Source organism: Lonchura striata, chromosome 4, assembly GCF_046129695.1.
Source record: "Lonchura striata isolate bLonStr1 chromosome 4, bLonStr1.mat, whole genome shotgun sequence".
Lineage (NCBI taxonomy): Eukaryota > Metazoa > Chordata > Aves > Passeriformes > Estrildidae > Lonchura > Lonchura striata.
Window position 1 is genome coordinate 72,027,685 of NC_134606.1, and position 12,408 is coordinate 72,040,092.

The 12,408-nt window shown below is 57.0% G+C and overlaps 1 protein-coding gene across 1 annotated transcript; it reads right to left on the reverse strand.

The window, feature by feature from the left end:
* Positions 1-469: 469 nt before the first annotated feature.
* Positions 470-9,701, reverse strand: PARM1 (prostate androgen-regulated mucin-like protein 1). The gene is made up of 4 exons (XM_021531571.3): positions 9,635-9,701; positions 2,098-2,727; positions 1,312-1,390; positions 470-754 (listed from the first exon to the last, which is right to left on the reverse strand). The coding sequence occupies exons 1-4, from the start codon at positions 9,684-9,686 to the stop codon at positions 670-672; spliced, it is 846 nt and encodes a 281-aa protein (XP_021387246.2). The 5' UTR covers positions 9,687-9,701; the 3' UTR covers positions 470-669.
* Between the last annotated feature and the right edge of the window lie 2,707 nt (positions 9,702-12,408).

Genomic DNA, 12,408 nt, shown 5'->3' on the forward strand with positions numbered 1-12,408 from the left:
GTGGAGCAAGCAGCCACGTGTGTGAAATGAATGGTCAGTGCATCTTCCCATGGGCTCCTGGGCTGCTTTTGGGACCAAAGCCCCTACAATTAAATGGAAAAAACTTAAATTAGGAACTTCTGCATGGAAGCACCTGCAGGAAAGGAAAGGAAAGGGAGCAGTGACTGAGCGGCCCCATAACTGTTCATGATTCCTGGGGAGACAAGGCAAAGGATTTCATAGCAGGGCAACACAGGGGAGTGATTTTAGGGGAAGGGACATGTGAAAGCACGGGAGACCCCAGCACACTGCTGGCTCTGGCTCAGCAGACCCCCACTCCCCCCTGCCAAATCACAGAGCAGCAGCATTTCCAAAGATGCCACAGCACTGGCTGAACCTCCATCCTCTCCCTTGACCTCCCCAGCCCTTCCCCCTGGGGAATTTGGCTTCCCTTGTCTACAAGAAGTGGCTGAGCTGCCCCAGGACCTGGTTTCCTGCTCAAAGGCCAACCAAAATTCAGGTTTATTGTCAGCACTGCACGGCTGCCCTCCAGTTCCTGCCATCCACCAGCCCCACTGTAATCCTGCCTGAGGCAGGGGCTCCATGCCCGGCATCTCCTCGACAGTGGATGCTCTGCTGCAGAAGCGCTTATAAATTAAGGGTTTATGGGGTTTTTTCTCTTCATCCCTGCTAGGAATCATCATAGAGAGGGTTGTTGTAGTTGCCCCAGGAGCCGTAGTCGTGGTCGTCCAAAAGCCGTCCGTAGGAAGAGTGCCTGCCAGGGAAAGCAATCCTGGGGTTACTTTGAGGATTTATTACTTACTTTGCCAAGGGATGAAGAAATATTAACACAAGGGCTCCCTAGGTCATGCTTTGGGATGTTTTAAGAGGAAGGACCAGGAGAAAGGAAGTGAAGCCCCAGCTGAGTTTTGCCCCCATTGAATGAGCCTGGACAGGGCAGGGAATTAAAACCAGACCTTTGCTCATCTCAGCTTTCAGCAAAGGCTCATTAGGGATGCTCAGCACTGGGCTCTGCTGCTGTTTATTGTCCCAGTGACAGCGAGACCCACGGCAGCAGCTTTCCCAAGGGATAATTACTGGATATGACTATGCTGAGCAGCATCCCTGGCATTTGAGCAGGGCTGTTGTAAAATGAGGGATCCAAACTCCGCTTTCCAGTACAGGAGCGGTAAGAAACAGAGCCCTGCTGGCAGCAGAGGCCACAGATTGCCCTGCCAGGCTTGGGGACAGCATCTTCCTAGCACTTAGCATCATCCTGGTGACAGTGAGATGGAGCCTCCGGGAGGGGGGGAAGCCCAAAACCAGCCTTACCTGATCTTGAGGTACGCGGCTGCCCCGAACACCAGCACCACCACCACGATGACCGTCACGGTTATGGCCACGATGCTCCCTGTGCACAAAACACCAGAAGGGGCAGGGTTCAGCCCCACCACGTGGAGACTCAGCTCCACATCCCACACCCCAGCTGCTCCCAGCTCAGCCACAGCAGCCATCTCTGACGGGGGGAATATTCCCTCAATGATTCCCAAAGAGGAGGCTCGGCCCCCCTCTGTTTTGGCCATGAACCCCTTCCCATAAATGCAGAGCAGGAATATGTAGGATGAAACACAGCTTGGGCACTATGGACTCGCCCTCTGATGCTCCTCCCAGCACTAGGCAGCATTCATTGCTGAGCCAAGGCTAGAAATGCTCCACGTCTCCCCTTTTCCAGCCACGTGGAGCCATTTTAAGCTACCCGTGTTTGCACAAGGGGATGGGGAGAAGCTCATGACAGCTTCCTGACCTCTCCAGGAGGGAAAATTAAAACCTCCATCACCCTAACTCAGGCTGCACCCACCATCCAGCCGTTTGTTTCCCTTCATCCTGAAGTGTTTCAAGTCAAATTTAGAGCTGAGGATTTTATTCGCATCTCCAGGCAACCGAGATTTGTTATCTACCACTCCTGGTCTCTGCCAGTGGATCAGATGACATGGGCTCCTCCAGGAATTTTGCAGAGACATGCTCTGAGGAAGCTGAGCACCTTTTCCCTTCCAGTGTGGGGCTCTGAGCACGCTGAGGCTGTCATTCCCCACGCACATGGGGAGCAGGGGAGCTCACCTGCACTCAGGGCACGTGGCACCTCCTCCATGGTGACTCCGGTGGTTTTCTCTGAGGCCGTGGCCTCGGCTTCCGTGGGGCTCATCTCAGTCACTGGGGGGGATGTTGGCTCCATGGCCAGGCTCGATGCCATGGCCAGTGTCCCCAGGGAAGGGACATCCTTGCTCAGCAGCTGGGTGGCAGCAGGGCTCATGGGCGTCGGGGACGGGCCCATCCCAGGAGGTGAGGTGGGGTCGTGGGTGGGAAGGGAGGAGGGAGGTGATGGCATGGCCGTGTCTGTGGGGCTGGAAGCTGCCCCCAAATCCTCGGTGCTTCCTGCCAGGCTGGCGGTGTTTGCTGTCCACGGAGCCGGGGCCGCCTCCGAGGCGGGTGGCACCGAGCCGGGGCTGGAGGCTGTGGTGACAGGAGCAGGGGACAATGCTGCCACCGGGGCGCTGGCATTGTGGCCATCCCCCTCCAGGGGCCTGGAGGACGTCCCATCTCCGGAAGGTCCCGTGGACAAGGGCAGCTCGGGCTGGCCTGGAGCTGGTGTGGGGACATCCCTGGAGTCTGGTTTCACTGGGACACCCCCCCAGAGGAAGGGGGAGCGGATGGGGATGTGGGGTGACTCTGGGGAGTCATGGCCCAGTCCTAGGAGTGAGACAAAGAAATGTTAACGACAGGGCAATCCCTGGGGCAAGCTGGTGCTTGGGAGAGCACTAAAGGGCTTGGGAATTGAGCTGGAAATAAGTTTAGGAATGGTGAGAGCCATCTAAAATAGAGGGGAAATACAGCTGTGTACCTAGAGGTGAGGTTTAAACCAGACCAGTTGTCCTGGTATAAATCAGCCCCACTTTCCCCCCAGTTTGGGATACCCCCATCACCCCAGTCAGCCCCTCCAGTTCCCCAGCACCTCCCTCCAGCAGCAGGGGAAGAAGCTCCTGCTCACAGCAGCCACTGTGCAGCTGGGAGTGATAACACAAGATGCCTCTTTCTCCTCTCCCCCCATTTCCTTGTGCATTCATTCTCTTGTCTCCATTTCTTAGCATGAAGATGAGTCATTTCTCCCTCTGTCCCCACCAGCTGACTGCTGGGGCTTTTCCCCCCCTTTCTAGGGCTGAGCTCAGCACTGGTCCAGCACTGGCCCCCTTCGTGTGGTTGGGATGAGGGAAGAGTGTGCCAACACTGCATGACATCGGGAGGCATTTTTATTCCATGTATTCATCGATTTACATCCCCCAGAGCATCCCAAGCCCAGCGCTGGGAAGAGCAGGAGCTCACTCCAGCTGCAATGAACTAATCAGGAGTGGGGAGGATGGAAACATTCAGTGCCTGTGTGTAGAAACAATGGGATCTGGCACTGGTGAGCAGGGACTCATTAATCCAGCCAAAATTGCTTTTTTTGGTTCTGTGGATCTCCATGTGGAAGGACCCCGTTTCCCAAGCAAAGGGGTCTTGGAGGTGGGATTGAGGCTGTGGCTACTCTTCTCTCCTGGGGACAAGCTCTTGGAGATGGCTCTGAGCTTTCACCCTCCTCAGGCCAAGGACACAAACCGTGGGACAGGGAGGAGGAGAGGAATGACAGGCTGGAATCTGGTTACTGAATGAGCCACCACAGCAGCAGGGAGGCCTGCACCAAGGACCCTTCACACCACGGTTCAGAATCCATCTGTATTTCAATCTTTTCACACCTGGGCCTTTCAGATTTCTCCAGCAGGTACCAGGCAGCCTCTGCAGCCCAACAAGCCCACCAGGCACAGCAGGATCCTCCCAGCACCTCAGGAGTTTGTTACCTCTGTAAATGCAGATGCTCCTGGTCCCTCAGGGACACAGGCAGCTTTCCACCTCCCTGCAAAGCCACCCTGATGTCCCAAAGTGCTTGGGGTCAGCAGAGCTCCCATGACCTGCCTGAACTTTGGAGGCAGCCCAATGGGCAGCGCTGCCCGCCGGGATGAGTCAGGAACTTTCCAATCACATCTGAGGGGCACAAATTCGGAGACTGAGCCAGAACTGGAGGCAGGAACAATCTCTGGCTGCTTGCTGAGCGCTCCCAGCCAAGGAGGTCACAAGTCACAGGGACTCTTCCCAGGAGGGCAAGGAAGCTCAGCTCAGCCCTGGTCTTCCCTGCCTCTCCCTGCGAGCACGCCCTGCCCGTGCCAGCGCTGGGCTGTCCCCTGCCTCCTCCAAGCCATCGGCTCCATAGGAGATCTGGGAGCCAGGCACTGCCCTTGGGCTCTCACCCAGAGGAGATAACCCCAGGAAATCCCCGCCATGATCCGAGAGGCAGCGCAGGCTGCTTGTGAATGGGGTGAGGATTAAGGGACAAAAGGGTCGAGGACCCCCTTGGCTGGTGTTCCGTGTGTCCCCATCCACATCCCTGCAGCCTTGTCTGCACGTCCTGTCCTCTCACCAATGCGTCTGAAAGGGAAAACCAAAAGGAAAACCAAAGCCAAGCAGAGCTCTTCTTTGTTTCCCCAACATCCCATCTGCAGGAGCTGCTGCTGGAGCCCTGGGACAAGGGACAAACCAGACAGCTACAACACCTCACGCAGGACCACGTGGCTTGGAAGGCTAAAAACACCTCCAGCATGGGCTGGCAGAGGCTCTGAGGGATGTTTGCTCCCAGAGGATGCCGAGCATAGCTCAGCCCTGAGGAATTTGCTCATCTAATTCACTCAGGGCAGTTGACCACCCTGCTGGAATCCAGCAGAGAGCGAGGCAGGGTCCTGCCAGGATGAGGTAACCACCTAGGAAAGCACTGGTGTCACACTCCAGAGCCCCACAGGAGCTTTGCCAAGTCCCTTTCCTAGATTTTTGTCACTTGGAATACAGAAAACAGCCAGGGAAAGAAGAACCCAAAACCCTGCCATGCAAATATCCTGCTCTTAGGGGAAGGGGATATTGTTAGGGGATAATCTCTAGGGGAATATTAGCCCTAATCAAGGGCCAACGTGAGGAATGAGCCTGGTGAATTATTTCTCTCTCCTGCTGCCAGGATGCTCTCCTGGCTCCTGGAGGGCACACAGAGGGGCAGGTCTTGCCCTTGCAGGAGCTGAGTGATGCTCGTGCTCCTCTTGGGAAAGAGCTGCTTGACCTGGGCTGGCAGCCTCTCCAGAATGCTTTTCCCAGGCACTCCGAAAGCCATTGCAGCGAATCCTGAATTGCTCTGCCAGCTGAAAGGCAGCCTAAAAGCCACCAGAGAACATCTCCAGCCCGAGTGAATGACATCAGGCCGGAGCAGCAAAACAAACATCCAGGGATAAGGCAGAGCTTTCAGCAAGCTTCGCTTCCGAGCTCGTGGCCTCTGGCACAGCCACAGGAGCCCACAGGAGCCATCCCACACTGCTGCTCCCAGCCCACATTGACTGGAGCACCCAAGCCCCAGCTGCAGCCAGGGGTGCTCCTCCAGCAGCCAAGGCCAAAGGGATAATGCAAGTTTCCATAACACGGGCATTAATTTGTTCTGAGCGCCCTTGCACGAGGAATCTCGCCACCTGCTCCCAACAAGAAATGTAACAACAGCAGGAAAACAAGGAGAGCTGCTGGACACACACACAGCACTCTCTGCTTGTGCAGCCAGCTTGGGTACCACTTTCCATGCCAGTTTAGCAGCAGGCAAACACCCAAAAACCACAAGTAACCAGAGCATGCTGTAAAGAGTAAGCATCACTGCCCTTTAAAGCAAAGTTCTGTAGAAACCTCAGCCTTTAATCACAGGAGTGAGCAAAAAAAGACCTTTTGCTGGTCCTGCATCATGCTGCTCCTCACCAAATGCTGATGACAGAACAGCCCTGAGTCCCCTGAGTGTGCCATGGTGTATAACCAGGTTAAGTGATGCAGAGCAATAAAACAATCTAGATGTAAATATAAGTAAGGATTTCCTGCTCATGACCTCGTTGGCTCAGCTTTTGTTTCTGTGGCTGGGGATTCCCATAACTTGTGCTGGTTTTTGGTAGTTCCCCTCCCCCTTGTTAATGCTCAGGTATGGTTTCCATTGTATTTCTTTGCTGTAAAACCAGCAGCATCTGGCTGTGGATGTCCTCCTTAGAGTAGCTAGGACTAAGCCAAACTGGTTTTTGCTTTGGGTTCAACGAGTTTTTCCAGCTGTTCATCCCTGCACTGCCTCACCTTCCCTGTCCCCATGCAGTTTGGGATTTGGGGATGTTCACTTCTCTCTGCAGTGCACAGGGCTGTGCCTGAGCTCTGTGCCGATGTGGGGGAAGGAACACAGAGGATGTGGTGGTTGGTTTGGGCCTTTAACTTAACTTTAACTGGTGTCTTTCTTTTTCTGGGGCACTGTTTGGACTCCTGCCTCGTTATCCCCAAGAAACAGGGATGATGGGAAGGTCTGGGAGCAGTTCTGCAGGCTCTGAGCTGTGTCTCACACTCGCCAGGATTTTCATGCCATCGCAGAGGGAGCACCCAGCAGGATCAGTGATGGGAAATGCTGACTCCTGGGAGCATCTCTAGCTGGAGGTGTGCAGCAAAGCTCCAGCACTGCATGTGAGTGCTGGTGACCCCCAGTGTCAGCAGCAGCACCCCTGCCTGATGTGCTGCTCCACTCTTTCCTGCTCTATCCCCTCTGTTTTCAGCGCCAGGGTCTGTCGGCCATGGTATGAAACCAAGGGAGAAAACCAGAGGCCAGAAACACCAACAGGTAAAAGGCAAAGCTGTTCCCTGCCCGTGAGAAGAAGCCAGGGCCATCAGATCCAATAAATCTGCAGTTGCTCTGATTTACTGGCAAGCCGAGCTGGCTTCCTGCATGATTAGTTTTATTCTGCTGCATGGTCATTAAGTGGCTGAGCTCTAATTGCTCTGAAGCTTTCTGTAGCTAAGAGAAACAGCTGCACAAGAGAAATCCGTGTGTCCCTCACCATCCCAAGCCTCTGTCCCAGCCATGAGGCCTGGCTCACTCCTGCTCACCCTCCAGAGCCTGAGGAATGCTGTTGTGGGCAGACCCCCCTTGAGGAGGCACGAGGGAAGCTCCAGCACTCTGCAGTTTCGGCTCTTCCCAGCTGAAAATAGCTTTTTTTTTTTTTTTTAATTCACATGGCTCCTTGCATGCTGCATGCTCCCTCCTTCCTTGCCTGGAGTGGGTGTTAAAGTTCTTCCCTGCCCCATGATCCAAACCCAGAGGTGAGGATTTGTGGTGGCACGACAAACCCACGCTCCACCCAAAGAAAAGATGGTGTTTCCCCCCTCCAAAGCTAAGTGTTGCTCAATTATTCAGCTCATTAAGCCCTTGGTGCTGATGCTGCAATGAAATTATAGCAGAAAAGAAGGCAAAGAGGAATTTTTAGGTGTTTTTTTTTTCCTCCTGAGAGTGACCAAACAACCTCTGGCTAGTGGTCAGCCTGTACAGCCAAAGGTGTCTGATGGGGTGGAAAGCAGTAGCTGACAGCACCAGCTCTTTCTAAAATGCTGTCTTGCCTCTTTAAATGAAAAACACATACGGTATTTCAAGTTATATTCTTGAAACATGCCAAAAGGTGTTGATGCTGTGCTGATTCCCCCTGGGGAAGGGGAATAAAGGATCCCATGGGATGCTCTTTGTTGTCTCCTTGGGCTGGGAGCTGGCAGATGGACCTGCCTGCTTGGGACACCTCACGAGATTTTTCCCAGGCACATATCTTGGATATGGCTCTGGAGCCAGGCAGGAGTTTTGCAAGAAGCAGTTCTGCCCAGGTGACAACTCCCCAGTTCCATAATTTTCCTGGCTGGCTGCTAATTAGTGCTTCCAGGTGCAGCTTCCAACATGCATCAGCCCCATCCCAGCCCCTCCCTGGGGGGAGAAGCAACTGGGTTCGGCAGAGGAATTTTAGAGCATCCTCTGCTATTAGAGGCTGATTGCTCATTTGGGCTGGGAGAGGGGATAATTACCCAACCCCCCCATCCTTCAGCTCATGGGGGAGCAGAGTGCTTGAAGATTTGCCTCCTCAATGGCAGCTTAAAACAGCCCATGAGGCTCTTCCAGCCCAAAAAGCAGCTCTTCCAGCCCAGAGCCTCCCCGAAGAAGCACTCAAAACCTTCAAGGCCAAAATCTGCTTCTAAAAGGTACTTAAAAATGTCTCAGCTGGGGCACAGGGGGAATTGGTGAAGGGGAGAGCAGGCTTGGGGCTGGGCACCAGGTCAGGAAAGCAAAACAGGTTTCAATTTACATCCAGAGTAAGAAGTAATAACAGGATAAAAACTTCCTTGTGCAAGACGCTGTTATTTCATTACGTGGCCAGGCAAAACCCAGACTTATTTTATTCCTGGCCAGTGACGTCCTTGATGTCATTTAGTCCTGCAGAATGAGCTTGAAGCATATTTAAATCGTGCTTGGTGTTTCCTCCCAAGTGATATATATATATATACACCCTGTTTTTTTATTTTGTTTTTTTTTTTTTCCAAAAAATTTTTAAGTGGGGACAAAAATGTTGTAGAAAGCATCTGAAAGATGCTCGAGGGCCGTTTGGGAGCAGACTGAGAGACGTGGGATCAGGGTTCAGGGAAATCTTTTCTGTTCCTTCTGCCAAGCCTGGCTGGCGTTGGTGCTTTGGAGAGGGATGGTCGTGGGAACAGCTTTGGGTTTGGCCCGGGCGCTGGGAAAAGCCCGCCTCCCAACCCCAAAGGCTGACTCCCGACAGAGACCGGCTGCTTTAGGGACAAATTTGGGCCAGCGAAGGAGCAAAATGCTCATCCCCATCCCTCCCGAACACATTTTCTCGGGAAGCACAGATCAGGAGCTCGCCGGCAAATCCCCCCTTTACAGGGCTAATTATTCATCCAGCTCTCCCTGATCGGCTCTCAGTGATCCGGGGAAGATGTCCGGGCTGCTGACGCGGTCCGGGGTGATGGTTCGGGGTCCCGCGGCCACGACCTGCCCAGCTGCGGGGCTGGGGAGGAGCCGCCGCTGCCTGCGGGCTGTGGCAGGGAGCTGAGCCCCGGCCCGTGTCGCTGCTCTGCCGGCAGCAATGTGACAGCGACAGCTCAGCCCATGGATTCCTCCTCGCGCGCAGTGTCCCCGGTTATGCAAGTGTGTTTTCCATGTTCCCGAGCAAGCGGCTCCTCGTGTTTATTAAAAGCCCAGCCTGGGCGGGCGGAGGGGTGACCTGAGCTCGCTGTCGCATCAGCCGGGGACAGAACTGTCCCCGCTGAGCGTCTCAGTGCGGGAAGATGCCAAAATCGGGCGTTTCTGTGGGATGGGGAGCCTGGTGCCGCCGGGGGGAGATGCCGGGGGCTGGGGGCGTGAGAGCCTGGGCTCAAGGCCAGGGAGAGCCGTAAAAGCTCCTTGGGAGCAGTGACCGTGGAGGGAAGGGGCATATGCGAGGCTGGCCGTGAGGAGACTCTGGTGGTCCCATCAAGTCGCCCTCCTTCGAGGCAGCCGGGGGAAAGCCGGCTGGAACGCGTCTTGCCCGAGCGCGCCGCTGTCACTGGGGGTGACCCCCCTCCCGGCAGTGCGAGCGGGGCTGGCTCTGCGGAGCCCTTCCCCGGGAAGGAGCCGGGCTGTCCCCGGCAGCCGCGGGGCTCCTCCTGCCCCGCCACCCCCGCCGAGCCCCCTGCCCGTCCCGCTTACCTGCCGGGAGGAGGAGGAGGGCGAGGAAGAGGAGGCGGCAGCAGCAGCCCATGGTGCCGGCGGCGCTGGCAGCCGCGGCGGGAGGGACGCAGCGCCCGGCCCCGCCGCCGCCCGGCCCGGCCCCCGCCGCCGCCCCCCGCCCGGCCCGGCCCACAGCGGCACCTGCCGGCCCCGGGCACCGCCGGGGGAGCGGCACCGGCACCGGGCACGGGATGCTGGGGCCGGTCCGCCTGTGCTGGGATGAGGCGCCGGGAGTGGATGCCGGGTGCCACACGCCGCCCGTGGGCGGCACACGCTGCGCTTGGCGTGCTGCGGGTCACTGGCGCTCGTCCCTCTCGGTTCTCGGGGCCGTGCCGGCTCCCGCCTGAATGTGATGGGGATGTACTGGCACAGGTTGTACAGAGAAGCTGTGGTTGCCCCATCTTTGCAAGTGTCCAAGGACAGGTTGGGCAAGTCTCAGAGCAGCCTGGGCTAGTGGAAGGTGTCCCTGCCCGTGGCAGCAAGGTTGGAACAACAAGGGCTTTAAGGTCCCCTCCAATTCAAACTGCTCTGTGATGCCGTGATTCTGGACCTCCCTGGGGATCCCCTTGCCTGCTGCAGAGGGATCTGGTGCCTGTGGTGGGGGACAAGCCAGGTACATGGATCAAGAGAGCCAGGCAGTCAGGGTCCTGCCTTTCCACGGCACAAACAGCTCCCAAAATGCAGCTTCCAGAGCCCAAAGGATCCAGCCAGGAGACAGACACCTGTGGCACAGCAGGAGGTACAAGGACCATTTTTTTACCTCTTTCCTTCTGGGGAGAGCTGTGCTGTGGGTGACATATTTTCAGGCTGAACTCATCCTCCCCAGGCTTTTGCACGCTCACTATGGAAAAGGATTTTTGGAGCCCGGGCTGTAGCCGAGCTATCTTTACCCGGGGTTACTCAGCCCTCTGTTCTGCTGTGTTGTGTGGCATTTTCTCAGGATGGATCCTGGCCCTGGGCCTAAACCAGCAGGGCACAAAATCCAAGTCAGCTGGCATTCCTGAGGCAGACGAGCGCTATCAGCATCTCAGCTCTCCTTGAAACCTTTCCTCTGCTCGGGAGGAGGGAAAATATTGCTGTTGTTGCCGCCGTGGGAGCAGCGTGCTAATCTCCCTGCTTCCCATCTCGCATCCCTGTTGTCGATGGCGCTGGTGCTTCCATGGGCAGGAATTTTTGGAGCGGGGCCGGGCTGGGCACGGCCGCTGCTCCTCGCCGTGGCCCTGGGTGCGAACGCTGCGCCCGAGCCGAGTTTTGGGGCGCCGAGGGCTGGGCTCTGGCGAGCCCGGAGCTCCCCTGAGGGCCACCAGCCCTGGGCTCCAGCTGCCACCTGCTGGTCACCTCTGCCTGGTCCTCCCGGCACGGAGCAGGGGACACGGCCAGGGAGACGTCCTTTTTTGGGGATAACTTTTGCCAACCCTTTCCCATTGCTGCCGGAGATTGGAAACCATTGCCTCTGGTGACATCTGCCCTGAGGCTCCAGCTCTTTTAATATCTCTTCAAATTGCCTTTTCCCTCCAGTTTTATCCAGATATGAAGGATGCTGGAGGGAAACTTTTCTTTTGATGGGCACTAGGATTTCTTTTTTTTTTTTTTTCCTACTCCCTGCCCTTGCCCACCCCACCGGGATGGAGCCAGCTCCTCTTGGGTGGCCCTGTGCCACATCCGGGTGCCAGCTGCCAGTTTTGCTGGTCTTGCCCAAGCCCTCAGCAGAGCTTTTGCACCATCCTTGTGGTTTATCACTCTTTGCCTGCTTTTGGGGGGCCGCTGGCAGGGAGCCGGCGCGGCCGTGAGCCGAGGGGCCGGCGGTACCGGTGTGCCGGAGCTTGCAGCAGGAATTTTTGGCTGGCCAGGGCTAAGGGAGCTTGCTCACCCCCTGGCCAGCGGCCAAATGGCATGGCTGGGCGGCTGCCAGCACTCGCATTAATAGCTGCCAGCTTGCGGTTTGAGGTCACCCGTTCTTTCCAGTCTTTCATTTCCACCTTCATTCGCGCCCGGGGGCTCCGCCGCCGCTCCCTGCCCGCGCCCCTCTCTGCCGGGAGATCCTTCTGTCCCCTTCTGTCCTCTCCTGTCCCCTCCTGTGCTCTGCTGGGAGCCGGGACAGCGCCAGCCCGCGGCGAAGCATCCCTACTGAGCGACTCCGGATGGCAGGAGGGGACACGCCAGCACCGGGGGACACCTTCACCCCTGTGGGTCTCTTCTCCTCCTCAGGGGACCGGGAACATGCCTCCCGAGGCAAAAATGACACCGCGAGGTGTATTTTGCCAAGGCACAGCCCCTTGCAGAATAATTGGGAGCTGCCGTCATTGCCTGCCAAGGCCCTTGGGAGGGTGTTTTACTCGCTGTGAATAAATCTACCTTCCCACAACAAGCTGGCCGGGGATAAACGCTCTGGAGAGGCGCGGCTGGACTGGGGTGTGCGGCCTCTGTCCCTCTGGAGAGGGGATCCCGGGAGCGCCGCTTGGAAGCCGTGATGGCAGGATGGGGGATCCCTCTGGCTGCCCAAATCCCCAGGGATCTGGGGCGCGGCATCTGCTCGACGCCTCCTGGCAGGAGAGGCCAGGCGCGGCCGCTGCGAGGTGGGACACGCGTGGGTGGGACACCCGGGAGGGGACACCGAGACCGCCAGGGATGGCTCCGGCGGGGTGGGAGCCGCGCAGCTGGAGGAGGAGGAGGCGCAGGAGGAGGAGGAGGAGGAGGAGGAGGAGGAGGGCGGTGGTGCCAGAGCGGCCGCCCCCGTCCCGCCCCGCCGCAGC